Raw genomic sequence first — 20724 nt, 5'->3', positions numbered from 1 at the left:
ACTATTATTTCTTTTTCTGTCCTGAGTTCACAGCTCTTACACTTAACTTAATTGCACCAGCATAGCCACATTATGAAATTGTGGTTTACCTCTTTTACTAGCATAGGTGGGTTGTTTGTTTCATTAAGAACAGGTAAGTCTATATGAAGTGGATTAGGACTCACAACAGTTCAACTCAGTGAAAGTGTTTACTTTGGGTTTGTGTGATAATCAAGAAAAGCAGTCAATGAAACTTCCAAATTATTGTAGACTTGTTTTAAGAGTCGACTGTTTTCTTTAGACCAAGTCTTATAATGAAATTGGCTGGGATACTTTTTTATTTTAATATTTTACTATTTTTTTTATGGGAGTTGGTATTAAATTTCTACAAGTCTGTGATTTCAGAGCGTGTGTGTTTTCTTTGTCCTCCTACAACACAGAAAACACCCTAGTAGTTATTTTTACATTTCTTTGTGGTGGAGGAGAATCTTTAGTTGTTCATGGAACTGAAGGGAGAACAATGGGTGAGTGTGCTGGTGGAGATGAATGAGGAGCAACATCATGTATGTCTGTGGCATAAACATCAGCTGGTGAGATTTATTTTTTTTTAATGCCTAGTGATTCTGATTCATGTTCCTGTTATTTTGATACCACATGAAAACCAAATTAATCTCCTTGAATATCAATGTATCACAGTGTGTGAGGATCAGAGGGGGAGAAAGACCTACCGATTTAGCCAAACCTAGCAGCACAGGTCTCTGCTCATATTCCCTCTTTTCAAGCTCTCTTGATTCTGTTAGTGAGTATATTTATGTGCTTCGTATGTTACATTAAAGTATCAGAGTCTAAGGTGGTACTGAGGAGATAGCTGTTCAGAGGTGGTGTTTGTTACATGGAAACATTGCTGCTCTCCCTCCAGTTCTTCATGCTCTGAGGCAGTCTGAAGTTAGTACAGTCAAGGAAGCACAGGACCTGAAAGACCAGCTGAACTGTTTGCAAAGGGAATGCTATTCTGGGTCTTCTTTTCTTCTCTCAGGACCTTTCCATGGATTTCTTCAAATGTATCCCACTGCTTTTTCTCCAAGGGAGAGTATAAAAAGCAAAGCAGGAGGACTTCATCAAAGGACAGTAGTACACAAAGTCAGCATAGATCTCTGCTGGCTTCCAGGGGCTTGGGGAAAATGACTGCAGTTTTCTTAGTGCAGTGATGCTTATTGCTGTGACCTGGGTTTGCACTGGATTGATGAAATAGGCTTTAGTCTCATAAACCTTTGCTGTTTGGTTAGGCATATCTTTCCAGTGTGGGATTTCTCCTAAAATTTGTATCAACATTTTAAAATATATAAGCTGTCATCTAGCAGTGTATAATTTCTTTTTAATTTATATCAGAACTTCCTTGATTACTCAAAAACCCAACAACCAACCACCCAAACTTTGGTTTGCTTTTTTTTAATAGACTTTTAAAATCTAAAATGGGGTGATCCAGCCACAAGTCAAGGGGTGCTGCAATACACTTTGCAGGACAAGGTAACGTCTGCTGAATATTTTGTTGGACTATGTGAATGTTTTATGTGTCTTGATAGCTGGAGCTGATGTTTGCACATGGGTGTTCTCTTTCATATAAAAGGAAGAAGTAAAATAATACTGAAAATTGAATCAAATTGGAAACCTTTAATTCTCATAATAGTTTTTCAGTACTGCTCATTGCTATCTGTGCAGTTTTGCTTTGTTGCGTTCTTTGCAACAGTTAAATTTCTGTCCTGCTATAGGGCTTCAGGGAGAGGTCTGCACAAAAGGAAATACATTAGAAGGTCACTGAGCTTTGGGAGTTTTGTTCACAGGGTATTGTGCTAGTGCAGTACTTGCCCAGGAGTGATTTTCTGGGCACAAAAGAAGTAGACATGGAGCTCTGTAGTGCTGCAGAGAAGAATGTTTTCTTATGTGACTTTAGTTAATCTGAGTTGGTTAATGATGTTTTTTAAAAGCCTAAATAAGGAAGTTGAAGGCTATATTGATTTGGTTTTTTTTTCCTTCCTAAGTGAAATATTATATCCTTGTGTACCTCCTGTGGTCTGCTTGTATGTATGTCTTGTTGATTTCTTGTTTAATTCTTCAGCTATTAACTTTCAGGGGCTGAGAACCTTGTTTATTCTGTGGTTCTAAACCTTTTGGAACACTCGTTACTGGGACTGGAAGACACTAGAGAATTGCTTTTTGAGCTTATTCCGCACCTCTCTTCCGATGTGAGGTAGCTACTTAACTAGGCTAATGCTACAAAGGGCTGGCTGCCTGGGGTCCTATGAATCATCCTTTGGGATTCTTCTTGATTTTGATGTATGTGCACACATATAGCAATATTTCTTCCATACTGTTGTGGAAATCCCTAATTTATGTTGCTGCAAATCATACCAGAAGTATAGCTCTTGTTCCAGTAGTTTAAGTTTTACATGCCACCTTGTGCATAGGATGGTAAAGCCAGGCAAGCCTGCAGAGATTTAATGCAGTGTTTTAGGCATAGGACAGTTGAATTGTTCATCCTGCTTTAAGCATAGATGGAAAGTAGTGGCAGAAAATGGTCCAAGTGAGACTTTGAGTGCAGTTTCTTATTGAGCCAGATGGGTGTGCAATTAGCAAATTTTTGAATGTTTTCAGAACAAAGCATTTATTTACTGCTTATTGTGGTTTCGTGTCCACCTGCATTTGTAGGGTTGAGATGTGGTGCATTACAGAATATCATAACCTGAAATAGTGAACCAATCATTCTTACAGTTTTGATTTTTTTTATGTGGTTTTGTCTGCATATGGTCTTGATTTTGAAGGTGGTCATAGCTCTATCAGAGTCAATAGAACTTCTGTGGTTGCTCCTTCATCTGTAATTAGGATTAAACTCTGACCTCCAAAAATATCAAAAAGTCTTATTGTGTTTTTTAGCAAACTATAGAACAATATTATTTGTTGTGCCTTCTATCTATTTGTTTCAGCAAATATCTTTTGATATCAGTTATGTGAGTCTGGATTATGAATATTGATGTTAGTCAAACACATCTGACATTCATGCTGTCGTGTGTGATCTGATATATTTACAAAGCAGCTACTTTGGAAATGGGTAAGAGTTTAACCACAGCAGCTGTTCATAAGCTGAAAAATCTCTCTGTGGCCTGGGGTGTGAATTCATGGTCTCAGGTACAACTGGTTTACTGCAGTTACCCAGAGTAGCTTGTTAAAGGATGTCCAGAGTCCGTCAGCAGGAGCCCGAGGTCTTCCATGAGGCCAGGAGGCAAGTTGTACCTAAGATGTCTGGGTAGTTTGAGATCCCCAGACTCCAATGAAGTCTTCTCCTGGTTGCTTCATGGAGTTCTGCTAGATCTGGACCTTACATAGACTCAGGAAAACTGTGCTTACTTGTTTGCTTATGGAATTGGGCCTTTTGTGTAAGAAACAAAACATGAACTGCTGTGTGAGTAGCTGGAGCGAACGGTGCAGCTAATGGTATGATTTTATTCTTGACTCTATATTTGAGAACTTGATAACCCCATCTAATCAATTAACAGATTGTTGTGGGCATGAGTCAAAATTTCTTTTACAGCAAGATATCTTTCAGACAGAGCGCTGTATTTTGCTTTGTATTTTGCAAAGCCTCAAATAGAAGTTTGCATGTGACTAAAGACTTTATTTCCCAAGTCTTTTAATTTCATTGGAAGTATACTGCTAACATACCAAAGCAATTAATTTCAGATTTTAATAGGTAGACATATTAATCAAACAGATTATCCTGGTACTTAGTTATGATGAATTGCAGAGTTTCGAAAATAAGTGTTGTCCCAGATCACAACATTTTAACTTCTATATTTTAAGTCTTCTCTCCATCAATTAATCTCCAGTTTTGTTTCACTACCTCCCTTGCAAGACTGGGAAGCTGCTCACTGGAGCTGGGTGAACAAACATGTATCAAATAAAACACCATGAAGTAAATCAAGTAAATCCATGAAAGGATGATATCTTTGGATTCTGTTTGCAGCTGTTGCTGTCAAGACATCTTCATTAGGAAGCCCACTTGATGGGCAACAACCGAATGTAATGCAAAAAAATGCTGAAGTTTCCCAGTTTATTTTCAGTCTGTCATTTTTAATGTGTTTTCTTCCCAACTTCTATAAAATTGAGCACTTGCCAGCCTTTGATGCATTTATGTCTGTTGCCAAATTTAGTTCACATTCAGTCTACAGATTACATTGCTCACTTTTTAAAAGAAGATTTTTTTTCTGAAAACATTTGCATTTTTACAGCTGAATGCATACCCACAGAAATGATTTGGCAAGTAAAATTTGCAATACTGTTTTGTGAAAGAGAAATAAAAATATTCTGTTTGAAAAATATATCAGAGATTCTAAACATTGATTGTTTTTTATTTCATGAAGGCAGAACTCTAATGACATAGGAACCGATAGGGGTTTTACTTAGTAAAGTTGAGCTGTTAAATTCACAGTCAGGTCTTAGTTTGGTCTTATTTGACTGAAATTCCAGGAAAACCACATAATTTCTAGTTCATCCTCAGCTTTTGGTGCATATAGTTCAGAGTTAATAAAAATAGAGCATGACGGGGCATCGGATTTTAGAATAAATAGGGAGAAATTTTATCCTGATTCATCTTTGTCATCAGACCAGCTGTATACGTGACCTTTCATTCCAGTGCATAAGAAATCTGTTTGGTTTTCAGAGGAAGTGAAACTGGAGAGAGACTTAAATTCTTACAGAATAACTGGAACAGCCAGAAAAATTAGAAGACCTAAACTGAATTTATATTTCATTGCTATTTAAATTAACAATGCAAAACTCAGGATAGTAGTAAATTTGAAATGCTTCCATAACTATGCACATATATGATGTGACAAGACATAAAAGTGAAGCATTCTAAGAGTCGATGATTTGCCTGATAGGAATATGCAGAAGAGGAGCCATTCTTTTGAAAGAACCTTGCCATATCAGTGCAGACCTCATCAGAGGGGCAGTAATTGAGTGGGATACATTTTCTGGAAAAACACAGGGTAGATGATGTCAATTGTTGATTTCTGTTTGTGAGGATAGCAGTTGATTGTGTGACACATTGGGGTACCCACAGTTTGACTTCAGTGTCCTTCTCTGAGAGCATCTGGTAGCGAATGCCTTGGTAGAAGTAGGAGAAGGATCTAGTGGGGCTTTTCCCATCCTTGGGCAGGTTGTGATTAAAAGATTGCAAGCAGTGATGGAAACACTAGCACATAATGCAAGTTTTTCTTCAAGGGTTTAAACATAAATAATAAATATTTTGGATGTGAACACTTTCCCTTAGGTTCTTCTGGTGCTGATGGATATCCTTCTTGCATAACTAACCCTCTGTGGCATTGCATCTGTTCCAAATTTTAGATGTTTGAGAATAGCAAAGTGAGAAAGAAGCACCTTCTGCCTTATCTTTTTCTCTGAAAATGCATTTGTATATCTGCAGATATATTTGTATATCTTTCATGCCTCCTTATATATGTGTGGAACACATCAGTGGTAGTTAAAACTTCACATCCATGAGTCAGATGAGTTGTAGTTGAAGCTTATCATGAAGGAGGGAGCGATGGCAAAAAAGCAAAAAGTAGGAAAGAGAGATGAAGGAACTTAACATGAATGAAATGAGACTTTAAAAGAGGGGTTTAGGCTTTCATAATTTTTAAGTGAGCCTCAATTAGACAATGCATTTCAGGAGTTTGTGCCTTACTTATGAATGCCTAACAGTGTTCATTTTATCTTGCGTTTCTTAAATAGTATTACTCCTTTCTTAAATAGGATTACTCCTTTGAGTAATCCTTGTCTGTCCTGCTGCATCTTGGGGTTCTTTTTGACAGTTCTTTCAACAGGGTGAAACACCATCATTATCTCGTCTGAAGATCTGAAAATCTCTTATTCAGATTTTGCTATCTAGACTCATTAACTATATATATATATATGTATATAATTCTTCCTTCTCACATGTGGACCATATCTCTCCCTTGCTCCATGCCCATACTATCTTTCATCTTCTGTGTTTAAACTGTGCACCTTACCAGGTGCATTGTCTTTTTTCCTCAAGAGTGATCCTGCGGCATTATAGATGGTGTGTCTCCAGGCCTCCTGATTTGAGGCCAGAGTAGACCAGTTATGTTGATCAATATGGCTGAGGCTGAGACGTTGTTTCAGGGAGTCCTTGTATCTTCTCTTTGGGGCTCCTCTCTTGTGGCAGCCAGTGGCAAGTTCACCACAGAGCAAGATCTTAGGGAGGCAGTGGTCCTTCATCATTGAGATGTGTCCTGCCCAGTGCAGCTGTGTTCTCAGCAACATGGCCTCAATACTTGTGACTGCTGCTTGCTCTAGAACAGATGTATTGGTCACATAATCTGACCAGTGGACGTTAAGGATTGTACAGAGGCAACGTTGATGGAAGCGTTCTAAGAGATGCAGGTGGTGGCGGTAGATGACCCATGATTTGGAACCATATAAAAGAGCAGACAGCACTATGGCTTTGTAAACACTGATCTTTGTACTTTTCTTCAAGTGTTTATTTTACCAGACTCTTTTATGGAGTTTTCCAAAAGCATTATATGCCTTTGCTAACCTGTTGTCTATCTCTCTGTCAATCTTACCATCTGAGGAGATGAGGCTACCTAGGTAATTAAACTGCTGGACTGATTTGAGCTCTGATTGGCCAATGGTGATATGGGGATGATGGAAGACTTCCTGAGGTGCAGGTTGATAGAGACCTTCAGTCTTTTTTAAGCTGACTTCCAGCCCAAAGAGCTCAGCAGCGTCTGCAAAGCGGGATGTTAAACACTGCAGAGCTGCTTCTGTGTGGGCAACAAGGGCGGCGTCATCAGCATAAAGCAGCTCCTGGACAAGATGGTTTAAGGTCTTGGTGTGGGCCTTCAGTTGCCTTAGGTTGAAAAGGCTTCCATCAGTACGATATCGAATGTAGATACTGTCCTGCTCATCATGGTCTGCAGTGGCCCTTTGGAGCATCATGCTGAAAAAGATTGTGAATAGGGTTGGTGCAAGAACACAGCCTTGTTTCACACCATTGGTAATTAGAAAGGGCTCAGAAAGTGCGTCACCATATCTGACTTGACCGTGCTGATCCTCATGGAGTGAGATGATCATTTTAAGGAACTTGGGAGGACAACCTAAACGTTCCAAAATCTGCCATAGACCTTTTCTGCTCACAGTATCAAAAGCCTTGGTGAGATCAACAAAGGTTACATAGAGACCTTTGTTCTGTTCCCTACACTTCTCTTGCAGTTGTCTGAGAACAAACACCATGTCTGTGGTTCTCCTGTTGACCCTGAAACCACATTGGCTTTCAGGTAGAATTCCTTCTACTATAGCAGGTATTAGTCTGTTCAGGATTTTACCAGCAATGGAGAGCAGAGTAATACCATGGTAATTTGAACAGTCTGATTTAACTCCTTTCTTCTTATACAAAGTGATGATGACTGCATCTTGAAGGTCAGATGGTAGTTTGCCTAGTTCCCAACAGCGCACCACAGACTTGTGAAATTTAGCATGGAGTGCAAGGCCCCCGTGTTTCCAGACTTCAGGTGGAATTCCATCAACCCCAGCTGCCTTGCCGATTTTCACCTGCTATATGGCCTTAAGGGTTTCTCCTAAAGTGGGGGCAGTATCCAATTCATGCTTCACCAGTTGTTGTGTGATGGACTGAATTGCTGAGTCTTGGACTACACGGTTGGTACTGAAGAGAGTCTGAAAGTGTTCAGACCATTGATTCAGAATGGAGGTTTTATCTGTCAGAAGCGTTTGACCATCAGCGCTGAGTAGAGGGCTTTGGACCTGGTATGTAGGTCCGTATGCTGTTTTCAAGGCCTCATAGAATTCTCTGTGATCACCTTTATCTGCGCATAATTGTGTTTTCTCAGCTAGATCAATCTACCACTTGTTCTGGATGTCACGGAATTTCTGTTGGAGCTTGCTGCATGCAAGACGAAAGGCTGCTTTTATTGTTTCATATAGTAAGAATTGATATACAAGGCCTACAGGTAGGAGTAGTTTAAACCCAGTGATAGTTAAGAATACCCACTTGTGGTATGAAAGATCCTGTCATTGAGATTATTTAACCCTTCCATATGGAAAAACATGTAGTTTTAACTTTCCATACTAGATTTGTTTGAACTGAGATGCTACCTTCCTGGAGACTGTTTCAGATTGTGGTGGGTTTGTTGGATGTCCCCTGGTCCTTAATTAACAAGCAAGAATGAATATTTAGTACAGACATGGAAGGCCTGTGAGAAGTTAGGGTCAAGTTTGGTCAAGCAGGAGCCTCCAAGATCATTTGTTTCAGCACAGACTGGAGAATTGGATTTATCCCCTACTTCTTACGTAGTTTGTGATTCTGAGTAATGTCCTAAACCAAATGTTTTCCCAAGAGTTCATACGTTAATTATTGGCTATTTTTTGAAGGTGATGTTTCAGCACCAGGGTCTAGCTTACAGCAGGAATTTTAGGAATACCAGAGGAAAACCTGTTGTGAAATGAATTTTGTCTTCAGAGCTTGAAAAATGATGAGTGAATCGGTATGGTGCTTCATATTCTATAACAACATGAAACACATTGAGTAACTGTTCCTTAAATGAGTAGCATTTCTTCTATGATGTAGACAGTAATCTCTTTAAAAAATACTAAATGACCGTGTAATTAAATATAATGTATATTACTAAGAAGGTTGTATTAAGGTTTCACAGCCAGTTTTAGTTTGTTATAACTCTACTTTTGAGTGCTTCCCTTTGCAACCCTAATAATGTTCTTTTAACACAGTTTTTTGAGTTTAATATAAATAGGTATTATAGCAACAATTTGTGCAGAAAAATAGTGCATTTATATGCAAATGTAAATATAAGTGAGTTTTATGAGTATTATATGAGCTTTCTTATATAAACATAGGAAAAATACCTTTCAGGGCTTTTGTAAATACCTGGACAAAAGTAGAAAAACCTGTTAACTATCTGGCCATTCATGCAGGCAAACAAATATCAGCAGAGAAGCAAACATAACAGCAATACTAGAAGCTGATGAAGAAGAGGAGATTTTTTTTTTTTTAGTAAGTCTGTCACTAGGTGTAGGAATTCCAGACTTCATTCTAATGGTGAAAATATCAGAGAAAGAAGCGTAGAAATTTGCAGCTCATCTGGAAACTGAGGAGTTTGTATTGCTGCGCTTATTTTGCATATTTTTATGTTGGTGTGGAGAGAAGTGGAGACAAGCTTGCTCATGCAAGCTGGTGGCATCTGCTGTGATTGCTCCGAGAAGATTTCATGTATGCCTTCAGGTAGAGAGGAGCACTCAGTGGCTTCTGCACATGAGTCACAGCAACCCCATGCAACACTACAGGCTGGGAGCAGAGTGGCTGGAAAGCTGCCTGGTGGAAAAGGACCTGCGTGTGCTGATCCACAGGGACTGAGCATGAGCCAACAGTGTGCCCAGGTGGCCAAGAAGGCCAGCGGTATCTTGGCTTGTATCAGGAATAACGCAGCCAGCAGGGCAGGGGAAGTGTTTGTCCCTCTGGACTTGGGACTGGTGAGGCTGCACCTTGAATCCTGTGTCCGTTTCTGGACCCTGCACTACAAGAAAGACATTGAGGTTCTGGAGTGTGTCCAGAGAAGGGTAATGGAGCTGGTGGAGGGTCTGGAGCACAAGTCTGATGAGGAACGGCTGAGGGAGCTGGGGTTGTTTAGCCTGGAGAAAAGGAGCCTAAGGGGAGACCTTGTTACTCTCCACAACTACGTGAAAGGAGGTTGTAGCGAGGCGAGTGTTGGCCTCTTCTCCCAAGTAACAAGTCACAGATCAAGAGGAAATGGCCTAGGGAGGTTCATGTTGGACATAGGAGGAATTTCTTCACAAACAGTTGTCAAACATTGAAACAGGCTGCCCAGGGAAATAATTGAGTTACCATCCTTAGAGGGATTTAAAAGACATGAAGATGTGGCACTTAGGGACATGATTTAGTTGTTTGTTAACTGTTGCTCTTGATGATCTTAAAGATCTTTTCCAGACTCAATGGGTTTGTGATTCTCCCTAGGAGACCACTGAAGAGGCATCAATGCCATGTGTCACCTTTGGTATAGTTCTGTTTCTCTTCCAGAGAAACTGTCCTGATCTCCAGACACTGTGAACCATGTAGGTGATAGAGATTCATATTGGTATTAGAAGGACCTGGCCCCTGAATTTGTGCCTGGAATTGAGGAATGACAAGAACACAGAGCAAGAGACCTTAGTTGCAGCAACTGTTTTTTAAGTGCAAATACTCTAATCTGGAGCCTCTTTAGATGCTTCTGTATTGTAGTATAGGTTCATGAAGTAGGTTGTCAGTTTATTAAGACTGGAGACATTTTGTTGAGGCACTTTCCAGGCACATAAACTACAGGAGACTTTGAGTTTGTCTGATATATCACATTAATGTCTGCAATAATAGGTAAAAGCAGACAAACTTAAGTTGATTAATTAACTACTGAGGGTTTATTGTGATGATCTACATAACAGATGATGTAGGAAGATGTCCTTTCTTTCTGCAGCTCCTGCTTTACCTGCATTCTTAAATTACCTTGGCTTAAACAGCACTTCTGCTGCTGCGTTCATGGTGACGCTCTTTCCTTGCTGTTCACTGCTGGTAGAATTAAAAACAGACTTCCTGGTTTGAAAAGCTCAGCATTTGCACTCAAATGTGTATTAATGCACCTGAAAGTTCAAAACAAACAAATGCAGATGCTTAATTTATTTCTTATTTGAGTTAAAGCCAGAGGGCTTGCAGTTTTGCTTGCTCTGACAGCACATGGGCTGTTTGCTTCTGTTTTTTTTTAAAAAGGGGTGTTGCTACTTTGTGTCAGCTAGAAGTCCTGGTCACTCCTTGGCTCTCCTTTTCCCTGAAAAGAGAAGAAGGTCTGAACTTTTGGAGGGGGCAATGAGACAGTCTGATGAAGATGAAAAGGACGAGAGTGCCAGGCTGGTGGAAGTCATGTGCTGCATGGGTCAGTAATGCAGCCCGGAGCTGGGCTGGCAGGGCGGCAGGGGTGCCTGTGGGACAGGGCAGAGCTCTCTGGGGGGAAGCTTCTCTCAAGGGTTTTTCTGAGGGTTTCTTTCCTTAATTAGTGTTTCATTTTTTTTGTAATTTCCCTGGTTTTTACTTCATTTGGGGAGTTTGATTTGGTGTGTTCTGCTCTGAGCTGGAGCACACTGAACACTGTTGCACTGTATTTTCCTCTTAGTATGCTTTTACCTTTCTGGAAGCATTTGGTTTTTTGATAAAAATCACAGTGAGGTGTGACACTGAGATCGGTTAAAACTTGGTGCTAACTATGACAAGGTTATGGGTTCAATCCCCTGTATGAGCCGTTCACTTAAGGGTTCAACTCGATGATCCTGTGGGTCCTTTCTAACTCAGAATATTCTGTGATTCTGTTTTGATGACTTTCTTTCCTTCCTTTAATTCTGGTGTTTTTCGTAACATGACAGGTGTCAGCTTTCCTCCTCATGGCACATTTGTGTCTGTCAGTCACAGAATTTTTCTGTGAGTGTTTGTGTAATACATATGTATGTATAAAAGGAACAAGAGTAGTAAGTATCACTTGTTTTATGAATGTTGGCATTTTAATTGAAAATAGTGTTGAAAATAATAGTGACTCCATAATCTTAACAAAATACAAGTGGATTTTTTTCAACTCTTTTTTTTTTTTTTTTTTAACTGTTGTCACAGTAACATTTACCAAAATGTAAACTTCTGTGTGGTCAAAACTAGATGAGGTTACCTGAGGAGAAAAGACACATTGTACACATTGTGAAATTTTGCAACTGAGAAACCTTGTGTTCCTTTTGCAAGAACTGCCCATAATGGAACAGTTAAAAGTGAAAGTGTTTCCAGATTTCTCTTATTTCTGAGATTTTCTGTTCTCTACATCTACTAAATCAGAGCTTCCACTTTATTAGGATAAATAACTGATGTCAGAAATGGTGTCTTGCTAGATGAAGGCTATAGGGAAGTGTATATAGCAAAAAGTTCTCTTAATCTGCAAATTTTTTTTTCCCAGTAGTGCAGCTTTGCTCTTTAGTTTTTCTATTTCTCCTCTTTTTTGAGTCTTCAAGTACAATAAGAGAGTGTAAAGCTGTGAAGTGGGGAAAAATCATATGCCAGTAGCTTTGAAGACCTTGAGTGGTGTGGAAAAGGGGTTTAGGAATCATCAACTATTCTGTACAGAGCCAAATATACAACTACATATACTACCTGAAGATCTCATTGTCACAGTAAGCTGTGGCTATCAAAGTGATAGGTGTGTTAAAAAAGAATTGGAAAAAATAACAGGAAAAAATGCATCTATGGCTCTTAAATACAAAGATATGTATGAGCATGTAGAAAGTCTGTGAGTCACGTAAGAGAGGACTATACAAAGGCTTCACAGGCTTTTACTTGTCTTGTTTTTGCATTTATTCCCCAAAAGTAATTTCTCACTAGTGTTAAGAACAGCATGCAGTGCTCAGTTTGACCCAACATGTACTCTTGTATGATGTCATGCTGTTTTGAAAGACCTCAGTATCACACCAGAAACTTGAAAGTACTTGAAAGACTTTCAGTCAATTTATTTTTATTTATTGTTCTCTTTGACTAACCTGAAAACAGTATTTTAAAATGTAAAATACAAGATCTGAATCAGTCTTCTAGTGATGGCAATAGGTGCAGAGGGGTCCTGTTTTGCTACCTGAGCTCACTGCTCATTCTCAGCCACACTGCAAATAACCTGAGTCAATGAAACAGCTGCAGTTGTGTTGTACGGGGTCAGAAGGAATCTTGCTATTTTAGGCTTGCACAGATGGTCCTGGTCCTAATGCCCCGTGACTCCTGCTCTGGGTAGCTCCAGGACTGTGAACGGGCTCTGTAGCAGTTGTACTGGCTCGTGACCCTACATAGGTTGCTGGAGATAAATCTTGTGGTGGTTAGTTTTCCTCTGAGTAGAATTCACGTATATGCTTCCTATCTATAAGTAGGATGCTTTCTTACCCTGAGTCTGTTACTTCTGTTATATCTCCACACTGTTTTGTGGGCAATCATTGCTGCTAACTGCCGTGCCAGGGAGCAAACTGCTCAAAGTGGCTGGGTCCCATATCTGGGTTAGTGGACATCCCTGTTGATTTTAAAGAGAATTAAAGGAGGGTACTTTCTCTGACTGAAGCTGTAACTCATCCCTGTGTGTTGGAACAAGGGATATTCCAGTTGAAAAGCATGGTGATTAAAAAAGTTAGCTTTCATGTGGTAAGAGATTTTCCATTGCCTAGTACTTTAGTAAGTAATTGATTGTAGAGGCTATGAGTAGTATTTATAGCTCTTAAAAATTTGCCATGACTTTTTAAGTACAATTTGAGTGGCAGTTGACTTCTCCTAGGAAGTTATATTTTTATTAGTAGTCCTGATGTTGTACCTGTGGAACCATTATCCTGAAGGAACTCAACTGCAGCTTCAAGAAACTTTTTCAGTACATGCTGTGATGTACTGCAAAAACTTTTATTTTGATTAGACATTTTGGAGCTCTTGAAAATTTAAATTTTATAAATTTACTAGAATATTAATTTTATAAATCTCTTAATAAAAAAAAATCTTCTGCATCACTTGTAGAGCTGTTAAACCCTATTCTTTTTCCTTTTTACCTCTAGATGAGCGGGACAAAGTACAAAAGAAGACGTTCACAAAATGGATAAATCAACATCTCATGAAGGTCAGTTATATCTGTCATGTCTGGATGACTGATTGCTACAGCAGCAATTGTGTCTTTTACTACATGTTTGGTGTCAGGATGCAGCTGTGTTACATATAAGGAAGATCTCAAATTGTGAGGTTTATGCATGTGCTTTGTCTTTGGGGAGTCATGGGGGAATTGAAATGCTGTTGTCTAATGTCCCAAGGTGATCTAATTGAGCATTTGAATTTGAAATTAAAATGAGTCGAAGTTTAAGAGATATGATTTCTTTCTATAAGGCTTGACTGTTTTCTGGAATTAGTATGTCATGGCTGTAGTACCATAGTTAAGGCAAATGAGAAAAAAAAAAAAGTATTTTAAGTACCATGTTGTGGATGGGGAAATGACCTTGAGAAAGAGAGGTCCAGATCATCCTGTGGCATTAGTATGCTACTTGTGGATTAGAAATAGAAGATTCTAGAGACAAAACTCACATTTCAATATCTTTCTTTTGAATAGCAGTGAACTTTGCTTCAGGGACAAAGCACATTATTTTAACAACATGTACAACTTTTAATTGACAGATAACTAAAAGCTGAATTCACCTTCACTGTATGGCCTTTCAGTTCTAAATTTAATCTGCTGTCTCAGTGCCAGCTGTCTAGCCCAGACATTTCTTTGGAGAAACAGATTGTATGATTATTTAACATAACTTGCATTGATATGCCCCCCAACTCCGAGGTCGAATTCATGTAAGAGTCACATTAAATAAAAATGTATCTGCAAACTGTCAGAGTTGAGATTTAATTAATGAGTACAATCTTCAGACACTGTTGGAAAGATCTCCTTGCATTTGTATTTAGAGCAGTAGCATGCCACCTTTCTGTGAGCAGGGTGAGCCTGCAGTCACAGGATGGCTCATACCAGTAGATTTTCCTTTGTGGGTTTGCTAGACCCAAAGGAAACATGCTGTATAGAAACAGCTGCTCCAAGGGCCCTTTCTATGCAGATACCTCCTCACTGTAATCCTGAAACATCGAAGTGGCCCCATGTCCTTGCAGAAGTCTTCTACTTGCTAATGAGAAAAGACAAAAGGCAGGTCTGCAGCCTTCCCTTTCTGAATTTTGCCTCCTGTTTATGGTGTAAGAAATGTATCCATTGTCCAGTACTTCAAACAAATTAGATTTAAAGAAAAAAACATCCAGGAAGGTTGCCAGTACCTGGCAGTAAAATGCAATATCCAAATTAGCCATCAGGCATTTATTCTTCTAACTGAGGGTAATTGTTGTCATGTTTGTAGAGGCTACTAATCTTTTTATATATTAAAGATGCATTTAAAAAATGCATCTGTGGGATGGGGAAAAGCCTGTCTGAAGATTTTTGGAGAGCAGTGCTTTAATACAAGTTAAAAACAGTGCATATTTTTACAGAAGAGCAGTGTACTGATAATGATATTTCTATATACCATTGTCTTACACCCTTCTAAAACATGCACAGTCATGATTTCCGTACTGTCAACCTCTTGAGAGTAGCTTAAAAAAGATTTAGACTCTAAACCCCTAAGAAAATCAGAGTAAAGAGCTCACACTAAATCCTGTTGCCTTCCTTGCCAATGTCAATGGCCTTAGGCCTTCATTTTCAGGTAGTTCTCACTGTGGGTGATTGCAGAGGTATAGATACAGATAGATAAAATAATGTGTGTCTGTGTATATTGCTGGCACTGATTTTCATCTTGGATTGCTCACTTTAGAATTCAAGTAAAGGATAGTTAACTTATACAAATATAGTTTGGCTATAGCTCTTCCATTAACTTGGAATTTATGTAGCAACTCAGCTTTATCTTCTGGAAATAGTTTGAAAGCAGTTGGTGATACAGTTGTCAAATTTCTGTTCTTAGAGCATTTTTTCTAGAACAGTGACTTCGATGGAAATTAAAATCAAACCTTCAGATGCTTTCTCTTAAGACACAAAGGTGTATTTAGAAAATATTATATAATGGAGGGAATGTAGAAAAAAGAGCACAATAAATGAGTGAATTTCTAGCAGAGATACTGGACCTGTCCTGGTCAATGCATTAAGTTGAAGTTGAGCCCTAGTTTTCATGTACCTTGGATTTAGTAGAAAACATGCAACTCATGTTTGCCCATTCACTGCACATAACTCGTTGCACACAAATGAAGGTGGGAATTGTCTCATCTCAGGCATCTCAATAGCTTTATGTGAGCTGGTTACCCGGGTTTCTTTAGTAGGTAGCAGAGGGAACAAGCCCTTATAGATGTCTACCCATAAGGCATCTCCCTAAGGGGAAGTGAATTGTGTCTCAGAAGTGCTTTTGTTCCACTGATTGAAAAAGGTCGGTGTGCTTTTATCTGATGCTGTGTAGGGTTCAACAAGAAGCAGAAAAGATGAAGGTGATCGTGGAAGTTATGAGAGATCATGGCAAACACCAGACCATATATGTGGACAGGACCCTGCTATGGGCATGGGGACGGATCACATTTTAATTTCATTTGTTTTCTTTCTTATTTTTTTTTCTCTTTTCCCTGTTTCTTTTCTCTGTCCCCTACTTGTTTTTTTTTTGTTTTCTCTATTTTTCTTTTCTCATCTCTTTTTATGTTTTCCCTGCTTGTTTAGTTCTTTCCTCACTAATTTTAATTGATCTTCTATTCTCCTGCACTTCTTGGGGAAATACCAGAACTTGCCTTTATAGAGGTTTTTTTCTAGGTCAGCAGAAATGGTGCTTTTACTAGTTACCATAATTCTTTGGGGGTTGGCAAAGAAGCCTACTGTCACTCTTGTAATTGATCTGTCTGTGATTCACTGAGTAACTTGTAAATATTTACCATTCTGCTCTCCATTGCCTATCTCTAGTTGCATTGGATTCAAAGCCTATAAGTGCGTAGTATTTAAAATTCAGTGTGTAAGATTAGTCTCATGTTGTGTGCTTTGCTAAACTAGAAACATAGTCATTGCAGAAATATTTCGTGCTAATTATTTTGATATACATAGTTTTAGAGACAAGTACATAATGTATTATGTGCAAAATTCAGCTGTTGAATCTTTGAATTCCACAGTTTAAGATGAAGTGGACGGTCACTACATTTTTTAAATGCTGAAGTTTTTCTTTTGAATTGATAACAGATTTTCTGAGGACTGATTAGAGCATTGGCCTTGCTAAGGCTACTGTTTACTGTCTGATGTGGGGCTCCAGTTTAAATGTTATCTTTTGTGTCTTATTGACATACGGGCTGGAGAGGTGAGATATTGGACTTTAGACTCTGCTACTGCTGTGGTATGAGCTTCCAGGGAGAAACTCACATGCCAAAGTAGTGTGGTGATGGGGTAGAGGTCTCCTCTCTTCTCTGAACTGCCCTCTGCTTCTAGCAAGCATTTCACTTTTCTGCTGCCAAAATAAGATGTTAAATTCTAGTACTTGCTAGAGCAGTAAGTAATCCTGGATGTGACAAGAAAAGGTACATTTGTGGTAGCAAGGGGTTTAGTGTAGTGGTTGCATAGTTCTAAATCACCTAAAGAGAAATCCAGCTTCCAGGAAAGCCCAGAAATTCTTCCTGACATCCTTTGAATCCCAAACCCCAAAATTTAAGGAAAGAGTGAGGCTAGTTTGAAATACAGGTAGAAGATGAGATGAAAGTCAGAAAATGAAAAAAGTTGATGATGAAAAAGGAGTAAAAGCAGGCAAATTCTTCTTTGTTGTTCAGTTCCTTTCTCAAATCAATTTAAAAATAATTTTTTTAGTGCCAGATCTTAGTCCTGACAAATTAAATGGGATATTATTCTAAGTTTCTTTACCAGAAATTAGGACTGAAGGCAAGGCAACCAAAAACTGGCTAGTGGTATGGTGAACACCCAAGTATCTTCCTACTAAGGAAACTATCATCCTTCTCATGGAGGAAAAGGTTGTAGAGAGCCTCTTAGCTGACCTTCTAGCAGCAGTATGGGCCTCTGGGTACCTGAGCAGCTCCCTGGAGAGGGAGAGCTGTACTGTTCATGGCACTGACAGGGTGGGTTGGCTTTTGGGACCCTTGACTGACTGGACCTTGGGAGAAGCATGCTGCTGATAGGAGGAATGGGCAGCATCCCTGCACAGTCATTAATTGTTCCCAAAGTAATTTTTGAAGGTCTTATGAGCAAGAAACATTTATAAGTAGCTGGACAAAATGCTTTTAAAACTATTGTTTTAAAGCACAGTGTTCAAAATCATGTTCTGTGTTGCAGTGATAGTGCATTAGAGAGAGAACAGCTTTCTGTTGTGCAAAGACTGAATGAATAATTCAGAATAGAAACCTGAAGTTATTGATTCCTGTGCGTCCTTCAAGCAGCACAGGGTTTGCAAATGGCTTCTTGGGTCGATTGTATTGTGAGATGTTCAGGTATGACCTTAATAGCAGCATGACTGACCATTCCTGTTAAAGCACAGTCATTCCCTTGCTGAAAGCTGGCACTTTATGGACACTAGTAGTTATTGTTTTTAGATAGTGCTACTCTGCAGTGTCTCAGTATCTTCTTTTTAGCTGTGCATTTAAGATGTCATTTAAAATTCCCCATCTCTTCTTTTAGAAATGAACACTTTGTAGATCTACACTGATATCTGAAGGATGAGGAACCTGGTGTTAGTCTTATGGTAGTGACTTTTTAAAAATGTCTCAATTTAACACCCCTAGATTTGAAACATACTCAGAAAACCTGCTTTCTTTTTTCTTTTTTTTTTTCCCCCCCAAGTGTTAAAATAAGACAAAGATTCCTTGCTGTGCTAGTGCATCTAAATGAGCCTACTGTGTGTTCCTCAGAGTTTATTCTGACAACTGCTGCAAACTGTGTTGGGAACAAATTCTGTAAAATCCCATTTCAACATGGCCCACAGCTTGCTTTAGGCATTGGGTGCAGCTGAAATGTTAGTGTTTCCTCCTCTGTTTCGTTTTTCAGTTGTTCCAGAAGGCCCATTGTCTGCTTGGTAGACAGAATAATATACCATTTTTTCTCCTAAAATTTTTGCCATTGTATGTTCAGGACTGTTCTGAAAGGTCTTGAAGTGTGTTTTACCTTTGAGATGTGCTCCTTCTGAAAAATAAATAAAAATAACTCTTGAAGAAGGTCATCATTTAATGGTGTAAAGAAGTTTTTGATTTTGTTATTTTCCCTGGAAATATGTATAATTATAATTTATTCATGCTGCATTACATACAAATCTTTCAAAAGTCTTCTACTTGGAGGTAAACCACATGACATCTTTCACCTGCTTAGTGTAATCTATAGCTGTTTGCAAGGCTGCTCAGCAAGCCAAACTCATGGCTTTTTTACTGTAATGGAAATTTAGATGACGGAGGAAGGTAACCAGAAGATAGTGAGGAAAAGTTGTGACAGAATGCAAGAAGTTGAAGCTACAACTTGTACAAATTGTACAAGTTTTAAGGCTACTGATAAATTGCATCACAAAAAACTCTCTGCAGTCAATCAATCAAGCAAGCAAACAAACAAATTCAAGTCAATAAAAACTGCACCAAAGCTTTCAAGTTTATTTGGTAGTCTTTAATACATTTAGACTTTGTGACTAATTGGTCGCAGGAAAGAGAGTAATTGAAAACAGTAAATTAAATATGCATGAAATACAGTATGACTTGAGCACATCAATATTTTTGTGGCATGCAGTCCTATTGTACCAGTTGAGCATATGCTTTTATGTATGTTGGGTTTAAAGTGTTTTTTTTTTATATAGGTGATCATATATGAAAGGATGAGTATAAGGCAAATTAAGCGTATCATGTGATTACTGCATGATGGACTAAAACCACTAGAATCAATGTTTCATGTGATAGACTAATATATTAATATATTAATTAATTCTCTTTGTGTGTGTTCATTGTTTGCAATTAGCTCTCAGCCCAGATTTTATTTAATATTATTTGTTCCTTAGAGATTGCAAGAGATAAAATTCTACCATTTGCAATTAGGTGTTGGCTTTTTAATTAATTGTTAAATTATGCATGGAATTATTTTTATCTATATACTTTTGATGTATCTGTATTTAATAATAATTTATATATCAGTTTAGAAGTACTATGCCTTGATCTAGCTCCCTTGGAGCCACTGTAACTGTGCCATTGGCTCCAGTGGGAGTAGTATTTGTGGACTTCAGACAGTGAGCAACTTCAAACATTTAATCATAAACATTAACTAAGTATTTTGTTCTACAGCAATATTTCATATAATCTGGGAAGCAAGGCTTGCCCTGAGGTAACGTAGATGTGTGACTGCATGAGGACCTAAAAAGGCATGAGAATAAACATGTTTCTCATATACAGAAACATGTGTTATCTGTTAAAGGCATTTATGGTGTTTTGAACAGTGAATTTAAAGGTAGTCACATAGTGTTCAAAATCTGTCTCTACTTAGAGTACCTTGAATTTAATTAGAATAAAGTTTTAGCTGCCAGTTTTAGTACTTTACCTGCTTCAGGTATGTTTGGAGTGCATTGCCTTTGGTCAGAGCTAGTTTTAAGCTGTAGGAGTCAGATCTATTTTCTCTTTGATGTTATTAGCATTACATTTGCATATTTTAAACAGTTCCTCCCTGGTAAGTTACGTTTGGCAGCGTGTAGTAAAGGTTGCAAAAGGCGAGAGCAAGCTGGAAGCACAAGGGGTGGAGGCAACCGAATGCGCATTATAACTGAAACATTGGCTTGTCTCTGGCCAAAGATAAAACAGAACAAAAGGTGAATATGGCTGCTGTCAATTGAAAGTCTTGAACTGGATTAAGGAAGCTGATGGTAGATTTTTGGTCACCAACTGGCATCAGGACAGCACTGTATAGCAGTGGGGAAAAACATTTATCCTCATAATTGACAAGAGGAACAATGTAGAGTTCTGCATCTGAACACCTACAGAGGAGCCCTCAGTAGTCTATTCAAGAAAAAGGTGTTTCTGTGGCACAGCTCAGCTCATCCCCAGGCAGGTGTGCAAACCAGATTAGGGCACACTCACTCTTCTGTTCCCTGCCTGCTGCAGGA

General features: G+C 38.7%; 1 protein-coding gene across 12 annotated transcripts in view; it reads left to right on the top strand.

Annotated features, from left to right (window-relative positions):
* DST (dystonin) overlaps positions 1 to 20724 on the top strand; it is a 307129-nt gene that overhangs the window by 81334 nt on the left and 205071 nt on the right. For 11 of the 12 annotated variants that reach the window (XM_051777805.1, XM_051777809.1, XM_051777812.1 and 8 more), the window contains one exon: positions 13678 to 13739. In XM_051777805.1, coding sequence (XP_051633765.1) covers positions 13678 to 13739 — 62 coding nt within the window. Of the gene's footprint in view, positions 1 to 10910; positions 11007 to 13677; positions 13740 to 20724 lie in introns of those variants that run through there. The other variant, XM_051777806.1, reaches the window with a different exon arrangement.

The sequence above is a fragment of the Manacus candei genome, unplaced genomic scaffold (assembly GCF_025592945.1).
Source record: "Manacus candei isolate 608988 ecotype Guabito, Panama unplaced genomic scaffold, ASM2559294v1 h1tg000011l, whole genome shotgun sequence".
Lineage (NCBI taxonomy): Eukaryota > Metazoa > Chordata > Aves > Passeriformes > Pipridae > Manacus > Manacus candei.
This window is presented reverse-complemented; position numbering and strand designations above follow the sequence as displayed.